General features: G+C 34.5%; 2 protein-coding genes and 1 long non-coding RNA gene across 6 annotated transcripts; 1 reads left to right on the top strand and 2 right to left on the bottom strand.

Moving 5' to 3' along the window:
- Positions 1-595: 595 nt before the first annotated feature.
- Positions 596-2,186, bottom strand: LOC109156262. Of its 3 annotated transcripts, none has more exons than XR_002049983.1 (3): positions 2,034-2,186; positions 1,563-1,618; positions 596-1,142 (listed from the first exon to the last, which is right to left on the bottom strand). XR_002049983.1 is itself a non-coding variant. In XM_019304117.1 (3 exons), the coding sequence occupies exons 1-3, from the start codon at positions 2,059-2,061 to the stop codon at positions 988-990; spliced, it is 234 nt and encodes a 77-aa protein (XP_019159662.1). In that variant the 5' UTR covers positions 2,062-2,186; the 3' UTR covers positions 596-987. The 3 variants fall into 3 exon arrangements, 1 of the variants encoding a protein (XP_019159662.1); XM_019304117.1 differs by having other exon boundaries at positions 596-1,137; XR_002049982.1 differs by lacking the exon at positions 2,034-2,186 and having other exon boundaries at positions 1,563-1,853.
- Positions 2,187-12,041: 9,855 nt separating this feature from the next.
- Positions 12,042-13,818, bottom strand: LOC109156218. 2 transcript variants are annotated; one of them, XR_002049974.1, is made up of 5 exons: positions 13,169-13,818; positions 13,029-13,089; positions 12,814-12,848; positions 12,424-12,496; positions 12,042-12,348 (listed from the first exon to the last, which is right to left on the bottom strand). It is a non-coding gene; the product is annotated as an uncharacterized LOC109156218 (long non-coding RNA). The 2 variants fall into 2 exon arrangements; XR_002049973.1 differs by having other exon boundaries at positions 12,042-12,333.
- A 5,464-nt stretch (positions 13,819-19,282) lies between these two features.
- LOC109155357 lies at positions 19,283-19,831 on the top strand. The gene has a single exon (XM_019303043.1). The coding sequence runs from the start codon at positions 19,283-19,285 to the stop codon at positions 19,829-19,831; it is 549 nt and encodes a 182-aa protein (XP_019158588.1).
- Positions 19,832-20,929: the final 1,098 nt, after the last annotated feature.

Raw genomic sequence — 20,929 nt, 5'->3', positions numbered from 1 at the left:
ATGCGTATGTTTTCTTTTTGGCTTGTGCAAGTTTATTGGAAGAACAAAACCCAACTACATGAATAACATTTTTTTTGTAGACATTGACATTTTCGAATAGATAGAAAGTGCATAGTAGATATTGTTTGAAAATGTAAAACCGAATAAAAATAAGCAACGGATAAATGTAACGCCCACACTCTGCCACAATGACGCACACACCCAACACCCAAACAATATTTTCCGTACATCACAATAACAAAAAAAAAAACAAAAATTAAAAACAACATAAGCGCACATATGCGAGTCCTCTAACGCACACACTAAACTATGCAACCACACCGGAAGCACAAACTCATGATTTGAATCGCACATACCTCATTCCTAACATGCATTCAGTGTAATACACAACACCAACATATAAATGTAGGCAATAAATTACGAACAAAAATTTAAATATAAGAACAAAAGAAAAAAGAAAAAACAACTAATACTAAATCATTACAAAGATGATTAATACATAAACATAAAAAAAACCATTAAGAAGCTATGGCATTGAGTTGTTACGAAAATCATTTGATATTTGTTATCATAAGAATTCAAGAAATTCTCACAATTTATAAATGTTTGGAAAGTCGATACGCATGAACCAGAACACCCAACCACCAACGGTGCACATTACCCGCACATTATCTCGAACACACTAAAATATGCACTCACATGGGAAGCACAAACTCATAATTGAAAACGCACATACCTCCTTCCTAACTTGCATTCACCATAATACACAACATTCGATCCTCCATAGCCACCATCTCTCACGTCTCCCTCTCCTTCAGCCTCTAAATGCCAAGCCAACCACAACATCATCAACTTCTTACTTCTCTTTCTGTCCGTTAAGGAATGTACAACAACTCCATCTCTCTCTCCGGGGTCTCTCCCTCGTCCTCTTTCAACTCTAGATATACACATACCAACCTATACATACATGGAGGATGGGCTCTTGTTTTATTTCACCTGCTGGGTTTCCGGCAAATTGAAGCTTGTCCACGGCGACCTTGCTCCACCACCACCGCCTTTTTCTCTCGCTCCTTCTCCCTGGATCAGCAGCGACGAACCAGCGTAACGAGAAGTGGGCGAGTCAATGTCGAGCCACCTCTGTCCTTCAACCAAACAACGTAATTGAGGGGTTCAATGAATTATGTTGTAATTACAATTCAATTACGTCCAAACCAAACACGCAAAGTACAACATAAAATCAATATTGCAACAACAGTTAATCAGAAAAACTACAATTGGCTCTACAGCAAGACTTAATTAGCACAACACATTACTCAAACCCTACAACATTATCCAAGGATCAAGGCATCATTCAAACTTAAATTGACTGCAAACAGAAAATAGATATGCCCACTCATTTACCATAAATTACAGGCAAAAACCAATTTCTCCAAATAAGCACATAACATAAAAGGTCTAATTTTTAAAAGTTTTCCAACAAAAAACAAACACTATGCAGAAGCTAACGACAATTAGGCAAAATATCCAAAAAAAAAAAAAAAAAAAAATCTTTTGAGAATTACCTCGTCGTACTCTTTCTTATCAGCCTTTGGCTGCTTCAAAGGCTTTGCCTTTCCACCTGTGGATTAAAAAAGAAAACATAGACAGATATTTTAAAAGGAGAAAACAATATCAAAATCAAGCTTGAACTTTCTTTACTCTCAGATCAAACTGAAAAGTGAAAAGTAATGGAAATCAATCGTAACACATACAATTTTTGCCCTACCACATGACAGAAGAAGAAAAAAACATATTGAAACAGATAAAAAATAAAAACCATAAATATGAAGCTCCAATCTTTCTCAAGCTTCTTCCGATTACGCTGGGAATTAAGACGCCAAAAAACACACAAAAAACTGGATGAAAAACCAAACACCTTTGAAACAGTATTAAAACACCCAAGCAAGAAACAAAAATAACTCCAATAAAAAAACAAAAACAAAAAAAAAAACAAAAAAAAAAAAACAAAAAAAGGAATCAGTAAATAGGAATACCTTCAATGGAGCCGGAAGAGGAGCCCATAAAACGCTTGGACTACCTGGTGCTCAAACCCGCCATGAAGAACACTCAGACGACCTACCGGAGGAAGATGAAGCGAGAGAATACGGTACGATGGCTACAGTGAAACTACTGACGAGGAGCAATGGATCGACGCATGGGGAGAGAAAAAAAGATGCATTCCTAATATAACTCTGTACACACCCAATAAAACCGGCGACAATACACACTGAACATAATAAAGACAATGCGAAAAGACAACAACACCCCTATCTACAAAAGCTCACAGCGCACGTGGTTTAAAAAATCATCACATCTGAACCATTCAAAAACAAAAATAAATGAACAGGATGAAGACTCACCAGCTCACCTGACTAGGGGGGTTTCACTGGATTCAAAATCTATATATATATATATATATATATATATATATATATATATATATATATATATATATATATATTTATTTATTTATTTATTTATTATTATTATTATTTTAAAAAAAAAAAAAAGTCAAACGGTATTCGGTTCAGTTCAATTTTTTACCGAAAAATTCAGATCGGTTTTTTATCGAACCATTCTGTATACAAGAATCCAATACCGTTCGGTTGTTCGGTATATTACAGAACCAAATTAGTTCGTTTCGGTTTGGTACGGTTCAGTTCGAGAAAACTAAACCGAATTGTCCACCCTTAAAGTTAATTACCAAAATGGTCCCTTGACTATATCAAAATTACCAATTTGGTCCCAACTTAACGGTTGACTAACGATCAAACAAATAGAGGACCAAATTGGTTAAGAGATTTTTAAAGTTGAGGGACTTAATTGGTTAAAAAAAATAGTCAAAAACCAAATTGGTGATTTTGCTATAGTCAAGGGACCATTTCGGTAATTAACTCTTTAAAATATATACACAAAAATTTTATAAAGTATTACATACAAAAAATGAAAATTATAAAAATCTTTTGGAAAATGAAAATAAGAATTAATTTGACAAAAAGAATAAAAGTGATAACATGCTGTCCCTCAATTTTATGACTTTTAGCCTCTCTTTTAATTCATATTTTTATTAATACCGTTAAATATGCTTATAAAATGTAATACTCTACCGTCCAATTGTGTTTGTCTGGTTAAGTTAACAAGATTTGACTAAATTTATTTTTAATTTAATTTTTTAAAATATTAAGTTTAATATCAATATATAAAATTTATATATTTAAAAATTACATTAAAAGTACTATTAAACACCAAAAATTAAATTTAAAGATAATTAAAAATTACTAAAAAAAAAAAAAAAGCAATGAAAAAAGAGCTGATTTGACCAACACATAATAATGAGACAAATGAATTATATGATTAATTGTATATAATTAATTTTGGAGTGTTTGTTAAATATCCAGAGTTCTATCATGTGACCATTCATTTGAAATTATAACATAGATGTCATCACACTACATAGTTGGCTAATAAGCATTTTTTAATAGCCTTTTAAGTGTTAACTATTTTAGTTTTTTTAATCACATAGTTTTTTTTTTAATATAATCTTTTATAGTGTAAAATTATTTGTTTTGTATTGAAAAAATATTTTTAATTATTTTTTTAGGATTAAAAAATTTTTTAAAAAAAATATTTTTAAAATGAAACATTATACTAGTAAACTGTTTCTTTAATTTTTATTTTTTAAGAAAAATTTTTATATTAATAAATAAAATTGATTTGTCAATGAAAATGAGGCTTGACTATTTGAGTGGACAGTCAACACGTAAGACACGTTGTGGGGTCCGGCGTGAGCAAAGAATGTTAAAAGCTTCTGTACAAAATAGTCTTTTTATCTTGAAACTAGTCTTTTTATCAGTCCCCACCTTTCACTCTCTCCCGCCGTACACTACACCGCCAAGGAGTTTTCTGTTTTTCAATTTGAAGGTTTTTTTTTTTTTTTTTTTTTTTTAAAGAATAGCTCCTTTTTAGTTGGAATTTCAAAATGTTAAAATTTATAGTGCAGCTATTTTTCTTTTAACATATATATATACTCTAAAATAATTTAAATTAATACTCTTTTGTTTATTTTATGTATTAAGATTGATTAATACAAATTTACTTATGTTTACAATTTAATATTAATTTAATTTATATAGTACTCCGTATAAATAAATAACTGTGCGGAATATATACTTGCAGAGTAAAAATATATATTAAACTTTTTTAAAAAGTCTATAATCATTACAAGTTATGTTTTATTCTACATTATTATATTGCACCTCATTTATTGTTGTTGTTGTTATTATTATTATTATTATTTTATTATTATTATTATTATTATTATTATTATTATTATTATTATTATTATTATTATTATTATTATTGATGAGGAAAATCTGTAATCATTCTTAATTTTTGTGTAATAACTATCAAATCACACATGACGTAAACCGCAATATGAAGACTCTATGTGATAGGCTTGATTGAGAGTGTTGACAATAATCAAACTCGTGACATTCTGATACGAGAATCATGTTGCACTCACTCGAGCCCACTTTTCGGTTTGTACCTTCATTATTATGCATATGCTTAGTATAGTGCTCACAAATTACAGTGCTAGAAGAGAACAAAGTTTTTTTTTTTTTTTTTTGAAATGTATTTGAGTTGGATGAAACTTTGTGATGGATAGGTTAAACTCAATAGGAATGAGTGTTTTAAAATCACTTGTGGACAAGGTAAGGAGTGGGGATTTATTTTGGGATTCGGTTAGCAATTCTTTAAAAAAAAAAAAACAATTGGCTAATAGGACTTGACTATAATATTGGCTCATACAATGCTATGGAAGCAGAAAGTTGTGTCATTAACTCATTATCCAAGGGTTTAAGCTCATTTGGAGTAAAGGATTTTAGAAAGTCATGATTGAAGCAAATAATAAATTTGTTGTGAAGTGGTTAAAAGGAGGTGCGGTATCTCAATAATCTATATTGAACTCTTAGATGAGTGAAGTAAGAGATGACATAATAATGGAGAATCTAAATTTATCATATATTATTATATAGAATTGTTGGTTTTCTTACTAACGTGCTTGTGGCTTCAATTCTAGTGGAGTTCCGGAGAAGTTTACTTGATAATTATTTTGACATCATGATGAGAATGTATAAATTATATTAGATAAAAAATAATTACAACTGTATAAATTGAGTGAATATATACAAGAGAAAATTATAGGAAAACTAAGATAGGGAGTATAATAGTATATGACTTAAATACAAAGAGTCTTAATACTAGTCATAATACTCCCCCCAAGCACATGGTATACTAGTAACTTGTAGCTTGTCTTTAAGAAAAGAAAATCTAGCACTAGGTAATGATTTAGTAAATATGTCTATAAGTTGATCTTGTGTAGAGATAAAATTAACTTGAATGTCTCCAGAAGTAACTTTATCTCGAACGAAGTGATAATCAATTTTCATGTGCTTGGTACGAGCATGGAAGATGAGATTTACACACATATAAGTAGTACCCATATTGTCACACCATAATTTTGGATATACCTGACACTTTAATCTCACGCAGCAAGGAGACTATCCACGTAACTTCGGCACAGACATCTGCTAGAGCTTTTTATTCTGCCTCAGCAGAAGATCTAGCAACAGTTCTGTGTTTCTTACAGACCCAAGAGATAAGGTTGGATCCAAGAAACACAGCAAAACCACTCGTGGACTTACGGTCCTCAGGACATCCAGCCCAGTCAGAATTAGAAAATGCATGATGTTCTCTTGATGCTGACTTTCTTATACGTAAACCAAAATTAATTGTTCCTTTACGTACCTCAAGACTCGCTTTAGGTGTTCCCAATGTGATACTGTAAGAGCATGCATGTGTTGACACAATTGATTGACTATGAATGATAGATCTGTGCGTGTGAGAGTTAGATATTGTAGTGCTCCGGCCAGACTTCTGTAATGTGTAGGATCCTCATATAAATCTGCACTGAAGGGTATAAATTTCAAAACAGAGATAGGAGTAGACAATGCTTTATATTCTGCCATTCTAGCACGTTTCAAAATATCATTCATATATCTCTGTTGCGAAAGTAAAATACCATCATCACATTTAATTGTTTCAATCCCAAGAAAGAAATCAGGTTCACCAAGATCCCTAATCTTAAATGCAACATATAACTCTTTTATCAAACGAGCCACAAGATCCTGATCACTTCCCATCACAAGTATATCATCAACATAGACCAAAAAAAATACACATAAGCAGATCATGTGAGTAGTAGAATAGAGACGCAACCATTTTTTATGCTTGAAACCCAATAGATAGTAAAAACGTATGTAAACTATTAACCAAGCTCTAGGAGCCTATTTTAAGCCATACAAAGAACGCTTAAGCAAGGAAACATGATTGGGATATTGAGCATCAATATAACCAGGTGACTGCTTCATATAAACAGTTTCAGACAGATTTTCATTTAAGAAAGTATTATGAACATCAAGTTGCCTGATAACCCTACCAGAAGATAAAGCCAACAAAAGAAGCAACCTGACAATAGTGGGTTTTACCACAGGGCTAAATGTATCAATGAAATCCTGTGCAGGCACCTGGTTGAATCATTTTGCTACTAATCTTGCCTTGTGTCTCTCAATAAAACCATCTCCCTTTTGTTTAGTGCAGAAGACCCACATACATCCGATAACATTCATATATGCCCAAGAGGGTACAAGACACCACGTTGATTCTATAGAAGAGCATTGTTACCACTGCGGCCACGTCCACCACGTCCTCCTTGCGATCGCTTGCCACCACCTTGGGCTTGACCACCGCCACCTCGATTTTTGCCGCGATCGCCGTGGCGATTCTGCCCGACACGCTGGGCAGTGAAAGCCGCCGGTGCTCCATCGTTGGCGGTTCCTCGAATGAATTCCTGAGCCCCGAGAAAGTCTGCAAGCTCTGTAAGAGTGATGGGCTGCCCGCGAACCGAAAGCAATGCAGTTAGCTTTTGATACTCTGTTCGTAACCCACGAAACACATACAAGTTCATCTCGTCCGAACCAACTGGTCAACCGGCCAGGGCTAGGTCTTCCGTAACAACACGTGTATGACCAATATAATTAGCAGTAGAGGAGTGACCCTGCCTGAGAGACTGAAGTTGGCCGAGGATATTAAGTGACCGGGCACGAGACGAAGAAGCTAGAGACTACTCTATGGACAACCAAACCTCTCGTAATGTACGATGACTAACGGCGAGGTGCATAACTTCTTCGAAGAGTGATGAAATCAGCATTGACATCAATACTTTGTCGTGACGATACCACACGACATGTGCCAGGTTTGGTTGTGGTTCGCTGTCGGCAACAACTGACAGGAAGGCCGACGTGCATGGGTTAGTCCTATCAATAAACCCCATGAGCCTGTGCCCCTCTAAAAAGGGAACTACGTGTGTCCTCCAAAACAAGAAATTTTTGTGCATAAGCTTAATACAGATAAAGTGATGGGCAGTAGAAAGCGAATTGACAGCCAAAAGAATAGGAGTAAGTAACAGCAGCATTAGAAACGGTCCGCTCAGAGGAGTTAGCATATCCGTCAACACATTACTGCCCTGAGGTTCCATTGAGAGAAAATAGGAAAGGAACCTGAGACTAGTAATACTATATGAGAACTGGATAAACTATATTAAATGAATAGTAATTACAAATGTACAGTTTGAGGGAATATATACAAGAGAGAATCATAAGAAGTCTAGAATATGGAGTCATAATGTGACTCAAATACAACAAATTCTAATACTAATCCTAATAATCATATCATATTTGATAAATGTGTTTGTTTTCAATAATTTGTTTAGACGCTCATCTCCTTTTGATAATTAAAATATAAGTTAATTGTAAATGTTACAAGTAAAGGATATAAAGATTAAGATGGATCCAGGGAACCTACCCTAAGGCCCCTCTTCAAAATATCATCGAGAGATGTAGGAGCGTTAGTTTGAGAAGGAGTGAGATGTCGAGATTAGAAATGTGTTCAAGGAACAAAATCGTTTAGTGGACAAACTTACAAGTATTATTGCTCAACAAATGGATAATTGGAGGCCTCTTCATGCACTCCCGAACAAGGTTATCCATGTACTTCAGGATGACAGAATGAGCGTCCCAACCCAGAAAAGAACATTGCTATACATCACCAGGCTTGCATTTGGGATGACCCCTCTTCTAATATATATATATATATATATATATATATATATATATATATTTGTCTAGATATATAACATTTTGTCATTTAAAAAAACATAATATCAACGATTATTGTATTTACACATTATTGAAACCTCTTTGTAGACGACATTGATAGTTGCAACGCAATCCTGTCTATCATCGTATAGAGCTAACACCATCAGTCCATTAGGATAGGTGACTCGGGTGAAAAATATATAATGGTAGAGTATTAGTCAATTAGCGATCCTTTTATATTTTAAGTCAATTAGTAATATCAAATTCATTTTCAGCAAATTATTCTTTTATATTTTTAGTCAATTAGAATATAATAATATGCAGTGATATTTTTACCTAATTTTCGTTCTATTTTTAATTGATGATGTATAATATATTATTGAAATATTTCCGTTCTATTTTTTATTTATCTTTAATATTGATGATATATAATATTATTATAGAAATATTTTTTTTCCATTTTTAATTTATCTTTAATATTGTTTAAAATATGCATTTACTATTTATGGTGTAGAATTATTATTGAAATATTTCCGTCAAATTTTAATTTCCGTTCCATTTTTAATTAAAATGCAATGATCTAACCATTTATATTTTTCATATTAATCAATTATGGATCATTTTTTATTTGCAGTCAACTATTAGTATTCATTTATTTTTATATTTTCAGTCAATTTGTAATGTCATATTCATTTTCAGCCAATTAATTCTTTTTTATTTTCAGTTAATTAGAATATCATATGCAATGATATTTTTACCCAATTTTCGTTCCATTTTTAATTGATGATTAGAATATTATTATTGAAATATTTCCGTTTCATTTTTAATTTTCGTTGTATTTTTAATTTACCTTTACTATTGTTTAAAATATGTCTTTACTATTGATGATGTAGAATATTATTATTAAAATATTTTCTTTTCATTTTTAATTTTACTTTTACTTGATGATGTAGAATATTATTATTAAAGTATTTTCGTTCCATTTTTAATTTCCATTTCATTGTTTAAAATTGTGAAAGATTTATGACATAACTGTGATTTGATGTATTATACTGTATAATATTATTGTAAAAAATTAAAATGCAATGATATGACCATTATTACCTTTTCCATTTTATTCTATTATGGATTATTTTTATTTTTAGTCAATTATTAATATTCATTTCCTTTTCCAATTAACCTAACTTTAATTCGTTTTTTTTTTTCATTTTTAATTTTCAATGAATTATTAATATTTATTTCTTTTTTCAATTTACCTCTTTTTCATTCCATTTTTAATTGATGATGTAGAATATTTTTGTGCAATATATATGTTCCTTTTTTCATTCTTTTTTTAATCTACCTTACTATTTATTATTGTTTGGGCAGGAAATCAAGTAAATATGATTTTGTTTTTAATTATAGTATAGATTTGACTGTGAGGTTATATATATATATATATATATATATATATATATATATATATATATATATATATATATATATATATATATATATATATATATATATATATATATAGGCTTCGAATCTGGTGCAACCCCTATACTAGATGAGATCATGAGATCTCATGATATTCATTGATTCATTTTCCATAAATGGTTGAGGTTATAAGAGATTGTGAAAGTAATTAAAGATATATTTAAATAAAAGGATTAAATAGTAATTGTAGATATATGTTTAATTATGGATATAATTCAATTGAAATCTTAAAGCATTATACTAGGGAGATTATGAATGAAAATTGATATTTTAAATTATTAGGGACCCTATCAATGATAATAATTAATTATATTTTGTACATCTGAAATTTCAAATTATGAAAAATTTTACGGTGGTGTGTGCGTGGGTGTGGAATCGTGTGTGCGTTTTATAGTTTGCCATGGTGTACACCTCCTGTTACATAAAACCGCACACGCCATTCCACACCCGCGCACACACCATCGTAAAATTTCCGATCCCACAATTAAAAAAAAAAAAAAAAAAAAAAAAAAAAAACAACGACAACAACAACAACAACAACAACAACAACAAGCCCAATACTATATCTACGTTTCGCACACGCCCGAAACTAGTAAAACACAAATCATAATGTACATGCCTGTATCACGAAACGCACATACCAAAACGCATAATTTTATGAAAAAAACCAGCACGTCATGGTGTATGAGCCCTATTACAGTAAAACGCACACACCATTCCACACCCACACACACACCGCGGTAAAATTCCAAAGAAAATTACTAAGAGAGAGAGAGAGAAATATTGATTAAGGAGAGCTGAAATAACGCTACAAATATTTTTAAATATAGAAATAAATGAAATAGAAAGTAATAAATATAATGCTTAAGGAAAAAAAGACCCATGCTTCATCTAAAATAAGTATAACATGGGATCTAAGTGGTAATCAATCTGAATCGTCAAAAAATTAAAATCAACGATCAGGGAGTGTGCTCACGGACTCGGCTGACTAGGGGGTGTGCACCGGATTCAAAATCTATATATATATATATATATATATATATATATATATATATATATATAAATTGGTTATATTATAAATTGTTTAAATTGGTTATCTAGGGTATTATGCTAGTACGTGAGAGCATTGAATACGGAAATAATATTACCAAGATTTTAGTTAATTTCTATTTTACATTTGCCTACAAAATAAGTTGTATTAAATTAGTTGGTGATAAAATCCAAAAATTCTACACGGTAATACCATACATAATATTACCAATTATGCTATTATGTTATTACCTAATTAATTAATGTATTTTCTACACAGTATTATAAATACGTAAAAAAAATACGGAGAATTTACAAACAATAATGTTACCAAAAATATTATATTATTATATTATAGAATATAACTAATATGTCTTTTCTATATGGTATTATGTTATTACGTTAATACGTAAATATGGATACAATATTACCAAGATTTTAGTTAATATCCATTTTACATTTGCTTACAAAATAAGCTTTATTAAATTAGTTGGTAAAAATACAACTACGCATAAAAGATGAATTCAATCTAAAAATGGCAGTTTATAGTTCTGTATGTACACATGCACACATAAGGATGATGAGTTTTGTTCATATGAAGATAAGATAGTACTGATGTAGGTTGATTATTTATAATATATCTGGAAGCAAAATTTGAGCTCTAAGATCATATATGGCACTCTTTGATCCTAAATCAATAAATAATTAGTTATATACACGTTTAGCACTACCAATGTTATTACTAATACTTTATATATACCTACAGTATTGAACCTTTGATGTGAGATAAGAAACAAATAATCAACCTTTGATGTGAGATAAGAAACAAATAATCAGTTAAATGATGTCTTTATTTGGATGCACTGGGACTATTACAATGCTCCATCACTTTGCAAACATGTACAACTTTGACTTTATTTTATACTTTGCTTATCCTTTGGATTTTAATGTATTATTTTAAGCTAATGTATTTATTAACATTAAAAAAAATACATTTTAAAGTGTGGCAATTTATACTAATAAATCATTTTAAAAAGTGGCAAAAGATTATTAGAAAATTTGATTCCAGTGCATCAATTTTTTTTTAAAAAAAATGTTTTATTACTACTGTATACCTCAATCATCTCATAAATATCAATAATGTTTCTTAGAGGGGTCTAATCAACACATAAATTGAAAACAAAAACAAAAAAAATGACAATCATAAACAAAATATGTACAAAAATAAATGATAAAAATATTATGATAATGATTAAGACATAATAAATTTACCTTTCTAAAAAATCACAAAACTCTGAAAATCCTGATTGAAAAGGAGTTATGTATCAAGAGTTACATATCTTGACATAACTGGCTAATAAAAAAGAACATTCATTACTTAACCTTATTCAAATACTTTCAAATATAAAGAAAAATTAAAACACTTGTGTTTAGATTAACTCCTCGTATCATTCTTTAACTCTACACAATTGCATAAGAACAACCATAGGATTTGCAAGGCCAGACTTAAAAAAAGGTTTCAACTCTTGGTATATGTTGATCTCACACTGTAGCCTTCAATTGGTTGTCCCTATAAACAAATAAACTACTTAATAAAAATATATATATACAAAATGCAATAAAATAACAAAATTAGATAATTTACTTTGTATCCACGTACAATTAGAAAATCAATAAGTTAAGAAGGTTTCCCTGCAATGATCTTATCCAATGGGGAGTACATCTCAACGACCCTACCAATAACGTCAAACATGTTAATAAAAAATAAAAATAAATAAAAAAATAAAGAGAATTCAGATGTAGATTAAAATTGTAAATAAAACTTACCAACGAACTGTTTATCATCTACAGACTTCAAAGATGGAAATGATTTCAATAAATAAATTTGTCTAGGAAAGTTGTCATTTTTTTTATTCTTTAACCAAAGTAGAATAGTTGAATTACAACATAAAATAATGAGTGCATTTTTTGTAAATATAAAAATTACTTATCACCATAAAATTTTTAATGGCATAAACTTTTCATTATTTGAAAAGCTTATAGTACTTACCAACATGCTCCCTTGGTATATGATCATGAAGTTCCCTACAATGTAGTAAAAATGAAAAGTGTTATTTTGCAATTTATTTTTGCAGTATAGGAAGCAGCTTTGTAATGCATCCTTTTTCCAATTTCATATATAACACGAGTTCTAGAAAAAAACATAATAAAGAAAAAACTATTTAATCGTGAAATATGCACTCTCTAGATTTTATGGAATCACACCTCTTTCTCTATGGAACTTTATATAGGTGCACACCAATCACCATCTAATAGCTCTGAAAGTCTTCAATGGAGAAATATCTTAGGCAATGATAAACATTGGAGTCGTAGAAAAAAGCAAAATTGAAAAAGAAAAAAAATACCTCTTAATCGTGAAACATGCACTCTCTAGATTTTATGGAATCACTCCCCTTTCTCTATGGGACTTCATATAGGCCAGGTGCGCACCAATTGCAGTCTAATAGCTCTGCAAGTCTTCAATGGAGAAATATCCTGGGTGATAGGATATATACCCCGGTACCGACCACTTGTACATCTATGGGTTCGTTTATAGTCAGGTCAGGGTCGAGCGGTTCGGGATCCGATCTACGGGTCAAAGTCAAGGGTGACGGGTCAAACCCGCCACCTTAGGCCTATAAAAGGGCTTTTTGGTCCTCTAAGAGAGAGAGGACTCCATTCAATCTCTCGGATTACTCTCTCTACACACACCTCTCCCCCTTCTCTCTACAAAGAAAAGAACAAGATGAATAAAAGAACCCCTTTACTATATCTCATCTTCTTTATTCATTCTACAGTGATTCTATATTTCATCCACACATGTATACTTACAGTACGTAGGAATTAATACCATCAAATGGCGCCGTCTGTGGGGACCTAACAAAGAGTCTAACAAAGAGTTACGTCTTCACCAACAAGCAAAGAGCTACAAAAAATTCTTCACCCAAATTGAAGCATGTGCTCCATCTCAACTAAAAGCCTAAGCTGATAGTTGGATTGCACATTAATGGCTATATGCTCACACGCCCCCTCACGTGTGAGGTGGGTTCCAAGCAACACGTGGACCGGTAAACCGTAGTCGCTTACGAGTGGCGTTGAGATTTGAACCCACGACCTTTGGTCTGGCTTTGATACCAAATTGAAGCATGTGCTCCATCTCAACTAAAAGCCTAAGCTAATAGTTGGATTGCACATTAATGGTATATGCTCACAACCCACAAGCAAGAGCTACAAAATTCTAGAAAAATGGGGAGAAATTATGGAATTGCAAGGAATTACTGAAGATTCTTGAAATGGAGTGGGGTTTGAACCTAAACGCTCAGATTATTAAACCAATGCCCCAACCACTCTACCACTCTACTCATTCAATAAGGAACTGCTTCTGCCTGATCATCCTCCGTTTCTGCAACATCATCTCCTTCAGCAGCAGATCAGCGAAGATTGATGGCGAATGGACTCCTCTTCAACACATGCAGAAAAGAAACGAAGCAGAGGAGACTCAAGTCCCATTGAGTTACAAATCAAAAAGAAAAACACAAGGAGTCCTGTGTGCTACACAGCATCAGTTTCTGATTCAAAGCAAATACAGAGATTGCACGCCGCTTCCATCACCGTTGTGGCCCTCCTGTCACCTACAACCATCAACCCTTGGGTATTTCTTCTCGTTCCTTGAAGCAAACCCAGGCAAAAGGTGGGGGCAAGGGGGTAATAGGAAAGATATAGGGTGTGGTGCATGTGGCGGTGGTGTGTTTTTATTGGTTGCATGCAACGGTGGAGTGCGAAATATAAGAGGAAAAGGAAAGAAAAAGTTACATTTTCCGTGCTTTGTGATTGGCCCTTGGTAGCGGTGGAGCATGAAAACCAAGAAAGTGGAAGCTTTGTTAACATAGTAAAGCTTTGTTAATCAAAGGCGGGAGTTTTGGTAATCAGGCTCCAGTCGAGTATTGTTTGAGCGAATTTCCCGACCTCTGAATTCCCCGATCAAATAGGCGGTGAGTATGATTGAGTGAGAACCGACCAGTTTGACCAGGTTCTAGACCGGGTAGAGGGCGTGTGTGATCATGTAGTCGGCAACCGACTCGATCCCCGACCTCCCCGGACATATAAGGCAGCGAGTCATTCTCCGAGCACCAGGGGACCAAGTCCACATGATCGGGGATCACGTAAAGATCACCAGGGCGGTCGTCAGAACCATTCAAAGTATGAAGGAAGACGTTATGAGTCTTTTCGCTAGCTCTAAGAAATGCGTTGATGTCTCCAAGCTCTTCATCAACCTTTACCTTTCCCGATCTAGTGGTCAGTTCAGTTTCGTGCCATTCTCGAACAAGAAGGTTGCGTCCTTGTAGTCCTCAAGCTTATGATCTGAACCTGGTTCATGTTGTTTCATCAGCTCCCAGCGCATGCATGCAGACGAATCTGGGCATTGGAAATGACCATCAAAAAAGTAATTTCCTTAACCCAGTGACAATCCTAACGGCCACATAGACCATCTCGACCACCACCGTGCTCCACTATGAGGTGCCATCAAATCTAACGACTCCCTGATCTCCCCCGATCAATTGATAAGCATATGGTTCCCGAGCATATATTTGAGAGCTCCGTTCGGTTGCTTTCTGATATTCTGAAATCGAGCACTAACAAATCGTCACGTCCCGAGCAGATGGTCCGACACTTTTCCCGAGCGTAGAAGAACGCCGATAGAAACGCAAAAAATGAAAAAACAAAGACTGTCATTGTAACAATCCAAAATTTCATTTTATAAATCTAGTGTTAAGAAATCCGAAAGTAGTTTTTTCACTCCATTAAATTTTTTTGCAAGCAATCGGTGTTTGAATAAAATAATTTTTGTTCCATTTTAAAGTTAAATCAACACCAAAGAAATGAATTTCATTCGAAAATTCCAAAGTTTCCGGATACTTTGCGTACCAAGATTTAAATCGAGAATTTTACCGAGTGAGACCGGGAGAATTAAAAAGGGAATTTTGGGAAAATTCACTTTCCACCTCAAAGTAATAAAGAAATATCATTTTTAGTCTATGGTTCATGATGCATAGTAGACCACAAGACATCCAAAAATCCCTTATAAAGTCATCTTTTAGCTTGGGGAAATTACCCCTTTGCCCTCAACCAATCATTGTGTATCATCCTAGGGTTTTGAACCTTATATAAACCCTTTATTCCATCACATTTTCCTGATCTCATTTTCATTATATTGCCTCTTCCTCACATTTGTCAGCCAACATCCAAGAAGAAAAGCTTCAACCTAGTAAGCTTGTTCATCCTCCTTTCTAGCATCATTTCTCTTCTAGTTTTCTTTAGTCTTTAAGAATATAGGCTAAGGATAGAAGGTGTGTTGGGAAGTGTAGGTGGTGAAGGAGGCTCAAGCTAGATCAAGAGGAAGAAGAGATCCAAGCAAGAGATCTAGTCTACAAGAGGTATAACCCCATGGGTTCCTCTTTATTTTTGGCTCTGTGAAGCCTAGTTTTGAGTAGAAATTATGAGCTTTTGATGTGTTTATGCTTGGAAATGCTTTGGTATGTGTTTATGAGTTGTTGAGATTGTTTTGGACATGTTTGGACAAGTTTTTGCAGGTGAAAGGCTATCTGGTGCACAACACAGTGTGCACCAGACCAGAGTGGCGGCCCTAGCCGCGGCCCATCAGAAGGGCCGCCGCCTAGAGCCGTGCCACCAAGAGACTAGGGCACGGCCCTAGAAGAGGGTCGTAGCCTAGTCCCGGCGTAGTAACGGGACTATAGGGGCGAACCATGAAGAGTCCCGCCCCAAGTCCCTGAGTATGGTTCTGATGAGATGTTGTGCAGTGGCCGGGCCCTTGTGGCTCAGCGACGTGTCATTTCGGACCGAGTGTTACGGGCCCTTGTGGCTCGGCTCTTCGGGATCGTCTTGACGCACGTCTTGGCTTTGATTTGGCTGAATTTGGATTAAAAACGAGTATCCTATGAATGATTTTGTGAAGAAATGTTTCATAAAGTATATTTTGCTAAGTTCTCTGTGTTTGAGAAATTGATGATTTTGTGATCAAATCACGTTCTGATTGAGTAAAGAAGCATGATCCTTTGATAATAGGATTTATTATGAAAGCATGATTAAAATGTATTATTTGATCCATGAAAATAGAAGCATACTTGTTGAGCGAAATGTATAGAAATTGCTATTTTTACAAACCGAGCATGATGATATATCCTTGAATAATTCATGTTAATGTATACATGATTTAGAAGCATGATATAGAGCATTTGACATTTCACATGAGTCATATTTCAAAAATGCATAAAGGGCCAACGTGAGTCCAAGAATACTTTCAAAAACCATACACATGTGGTATGCCATTCTTTGATGCATTGAGAAGTAGTAGAATTGTTGCATGCATGAGAGATATATTTATGTAATATTTATATCGGTGAGGTTTTGGAGGATACTGTTTGGATTATGTTCCTCTCGGGAGACTCGGTAGAAAGAAAGAGAATCAAGAGAGACTCGAGAAAGTAACAAAGAAACCTTCCATAGAAAGTACTCTATTTTATATATGAGTGTATGATTATATTGCTGCACTAGATTGCATAAGAATATGAGTATATTGTTTCATGAGATTGCATAAGAATATGAGTATATTGTTGCACTAGATTGCATAAGAGTATGATTATATTGTTGCGCCAGATTGCATAAGAGTATGATTATGTTGTTGCACGAGATTGCATAAGAGCATGAGTGTATTGTTGCACGAGATTGCATAAGAGCATGAGTATATTTTTGCACGAGATTGCATAAGAGCATGAGTATATTGTTGCACTAGATTTCATAAGAGTATGACTATATTGTTGCACTAGATTGCGTGAGATGCATGATCATAGTGTTATACATGATTGTATGCGAATGGAGTATCGCAAAAGATTGTTTAATGAGAAAACTAACTGGAGATATTCTGTTGAGCACGATTATTTTGATGTAATAGATGTTCTACTTAATAAGTTATGTGATAAGAGCATGATCGCATGTGAACACCTGTTATATGATCTTTAAACATGATCCTATCTGTAAGCATGAATTTCTTGATAAGCTATTTGAGAAGTCTACATGTTGATGAATATACATGATTAGTCTTATACATATATAAGCATGTCAGTTGTTATTATAAGGTGCAAGCATCTAGAAAGAATACGATAATCTAAAGAGGATTTGAGATTAATTTATTGATCTAATGATATAAAATGTTTTCCAAGTACATGCTAGAATGCTTTACAGGGTTGAGTGTGGTTATACTTAGCTTCGTGTTAACGGGTGCTTTCCTGTTTGTCTATGTGTTGCTTGCAAAACCCCTTTCAGGTGGACCCAGCAATGAGAGAAGATCGAGTTAGATTAGTCTCTTAGTTTGAGCTTTTTAAACTCTAGTTATATTTATGATGTCTTTATGGATTAAGACTTATGACCCTATACTTTATGATGATGTTTGTAGACTGTTTTGGGGTGACGTATTTCCCCCTTACTTTTCGGTATTTACTTTAGTACCCAGACTTAATCGTATGTTATAGTTTTACCCCTTTTAGCCTGTGCAATCACCAAGAGTGGTGGTTGTGGCAGTGACACCTCACTACTTTTATCTAGTTTTCCGCTGCTTAAATTATGTTAAAGTCTTTTTAGAGAGATAATTAAGAGTTAGAAAAGTGGGGTGTTACAAATTGGTATCAGAGCGGTATGAACCACGGGAAAGCTTAGGAAGTTTGACCCTTAAGATTGAGTATAGAAACTCTAAGTGAAAGTCCTTGGAAGGACAAGTTGAGGAAAGACCTTTAAGTTGAAGTCTCAAGAAAGACAAGTTATGATGAGAACTCTAAGTGAAATCCTAAGAAGGATAAGATTAAGGGAGGAACCCTAAGATATGAAGACTGAGATGAGAAGGACTCTAAGTCCAGTGACCAAATATGAGAATCAGAGTTAAGAGAATCTCAAGTGTCAGTTAGGAACGCGGAGAGATCATGATTTCCTTTGTGTTTGCTTATATGTTTGTGCTTTATCAATGTGTTTAAAGTACTTATTCCTATCTTTTGAAAGTGAAATAGAGAAGTTTTTTAGTAAAGAAGCCTAAGTGAAGGTTGAAAGTTGAGATTGTGAAAGTTAAAGTTTGAAAGTGAAAGCTTTGTAAAGTGCTAATGTGAAAGTATACGAGTTTATACTTATGCCTTGTTTATATGATTTACCAATGTGCTTGTTATGCCTTTGATATCTGTTTTGAGTAAAGTAGAGAAGTAAAGAGAGTAGTTGAAAGAGAAAAACCAAGAGTTTGAAAGTTTGAGCTTAGAAGAGAAGTTGTGCTTGCTAAGTTGTTAAAGTAGGAGAGATGCCTTTGTTGCTTAGTATCATTTACTTGTTGCAAGTTTATCTTAAGCTTAAGAAGTTAGAATCAGCTAACTTGTAGTCGTGCTAACGAGAATGATCTGTTCTGATCATGTTCAAAGAGTTTCGCGATGCCGCGACGAAGAGTTAGAGAAGAATCACCTCGCTCCTCAGGACCTGGAATGTCGTCATCCACGGATTTGACGGAGAGTCTACGCCAGCTCACTCAGTTGACTCAGACCATAGGAGCTGCCATACTCAATAAGAATAACGGAGGCAGGGATGTATCCAGAAAGATCACGAGACGTAATCCACCGTGTTTCCTGGGTCAGGAGGATCCGGAAGTTCTTGAGAGTTGGATCCGCACGTTCGACAAGTTGTTTGACGTGGTACTATGCCTAGAGAACCAGCGAGTAGAGGCTGTTGTTTACTACCTACAGGGAGAGGCTGACCACTGGTGGGTTATGGAAGGACCGGCCATACAGGCAAGAGAAGGGTTTGACTGGGAAATGTTCAAGATGGTGTTGAGAGAAAGATTCTACCCAGAGCACGTCAAGGCTGCCAAGTATGAAGAGTTTCTACACCTCGAGCAAGGGAGTCTAACCGTTCAGGAGTATCATGCCCGCTTTGTGGCACTGTCTCGATTTGCTCCTACTTTGGTACCTGAGGGAGGCAAGTAAGGCTCGCAAGTTCATTCGAGGATTACACTATGATGCTCAGAAATTTTTTTTATGTGGCGAGGTTTGCTACATTGAACGATGCTTATGAGGCAGCTGCTGGTTACTCCAGGATTCAACAGTTGCACCGAGATGCCATGCAAGGAATGAAGAAAAAGAGCGAGGGGATGGAATCACAATCGAGCAAGGGACATAGGTTTAATCCGACGAGTAGGTTTGACAATAGAAGTGGAGGAAGGATGAGCATGACGATGAGACAGGGAGCTGGAAGTGGAGGATCACCGAGGGAAAGGACATCAGTATGCCCTAGATGTGGCAAGGATCATCCTAAGACCACTTGTGGAGGATCGCCTATAGTTTGCTTCCGGTATGGAAAGTCGGGTCATAGAGCCACAATTTGTCGTTCTCCGAGAACGGAGGGACCCCATGGTGCGAACCCGAGCCAGCCGCCTAGTGGTCCGGTCAACCCAGCGCCAAGTCAAGCTATGGGACGCGGCTACCCGCCGAGAGGAGGTCCACACAGTAATGGGAGTCAGAGACGAGGCGAAGCACAAAAGGGATGCGCCGTAGAAGCTGGACCAGGAAGGATCATAGTCATGGGAAAGACTCAGGCTGGAGACCTCAAGCTCGAGAAAGGTAACACTCTAACTTGGAATGAGTGTATTACTTTTGCTTGGATACTTAGATAGAGATGCAAGTTTGAGAAACTGTTATAAGTTGTTGCAAAGTGCAAAAGATGTGTTAATCTGTGAGTTTTGGAAAGTCAAAAACTAGTCGAGTTTGCTTTAGAGAAAAACTTAGCTTGGAATGCTATGAAATAGTGAACAAGAGAATTAGAAGAAATGAAGGAGATATGAGTAAGAATGAAAGATCGTTAGGGAACGATTAGAGTTAAAAGAAGTAATTCTAGAAGTAACGTTATGCCCAAGTATAGTGGGTATGGAAATCATCTATCTTCATTGAGAAAGAATTAGACGAGGATTCGTTCCGAGTTTTGTTGGCTCGAACAATTCTGGAAGAAGAATCGAGAAGTTAAAGAATTGAGTAAAAGAAGGGTGATGTCCAAAAGTGGAGGACTACACTCAATTTTGACTCGATTTG

This window comes from Ipomoea nil, unplaced genomic scaffold, assembly GCF_001879475.1.
Source record: "Ipomoea nil cultivar Tokyo-kokei standard unplaced genomic scaffold, Asagao_1.1 scaffold0276, whole genome shotgun sequence".
Classification (NCBI taxonomy): Eukaryota; Viridiplantae; Streptophyta; class Magnoliopsida; order Solanales; family Convolvulaceae; genus Ipomoea; species Ipomoea nil.
This window is presented reverse-complemented; position numbering and strand designations above follow the sequence as displayed.

What these genes read in the sequence shown, in the direction of transcription:
- LOC109156262 (XM_019304117.1), bottom strand. Translation starts at nt 2,061, where the DNA reads ATGGGCTCCTCTTCCGGCTCCATTGAAG. An exon ending in CTCTTCCGGCTCCATTGAAG is followed by an intron (nt 1,619 to 2,033) that starts GTATTCCTATTT and finishes TTTAATCCACAG; the next exon opens with GTGGAAAGGCAAAGCCTTTG. An exon ending in ATAAGAAAGAGTACGACGAG is followed by an intron (nt 1,138 to 1,562) that starts GTAATTCTCAAA and finishes GTTGAAGGACAG; the next exon opens with AGGTGGCTCGACATTGACTC.
- LOC109155357 (XM_019303043.1), top strand. Translation starts at nt 19,283, where the DNA reads ATGCCGCGACGAAGAGTTAGAGAAGAATCACCTCGCTCCTCAGGACCT.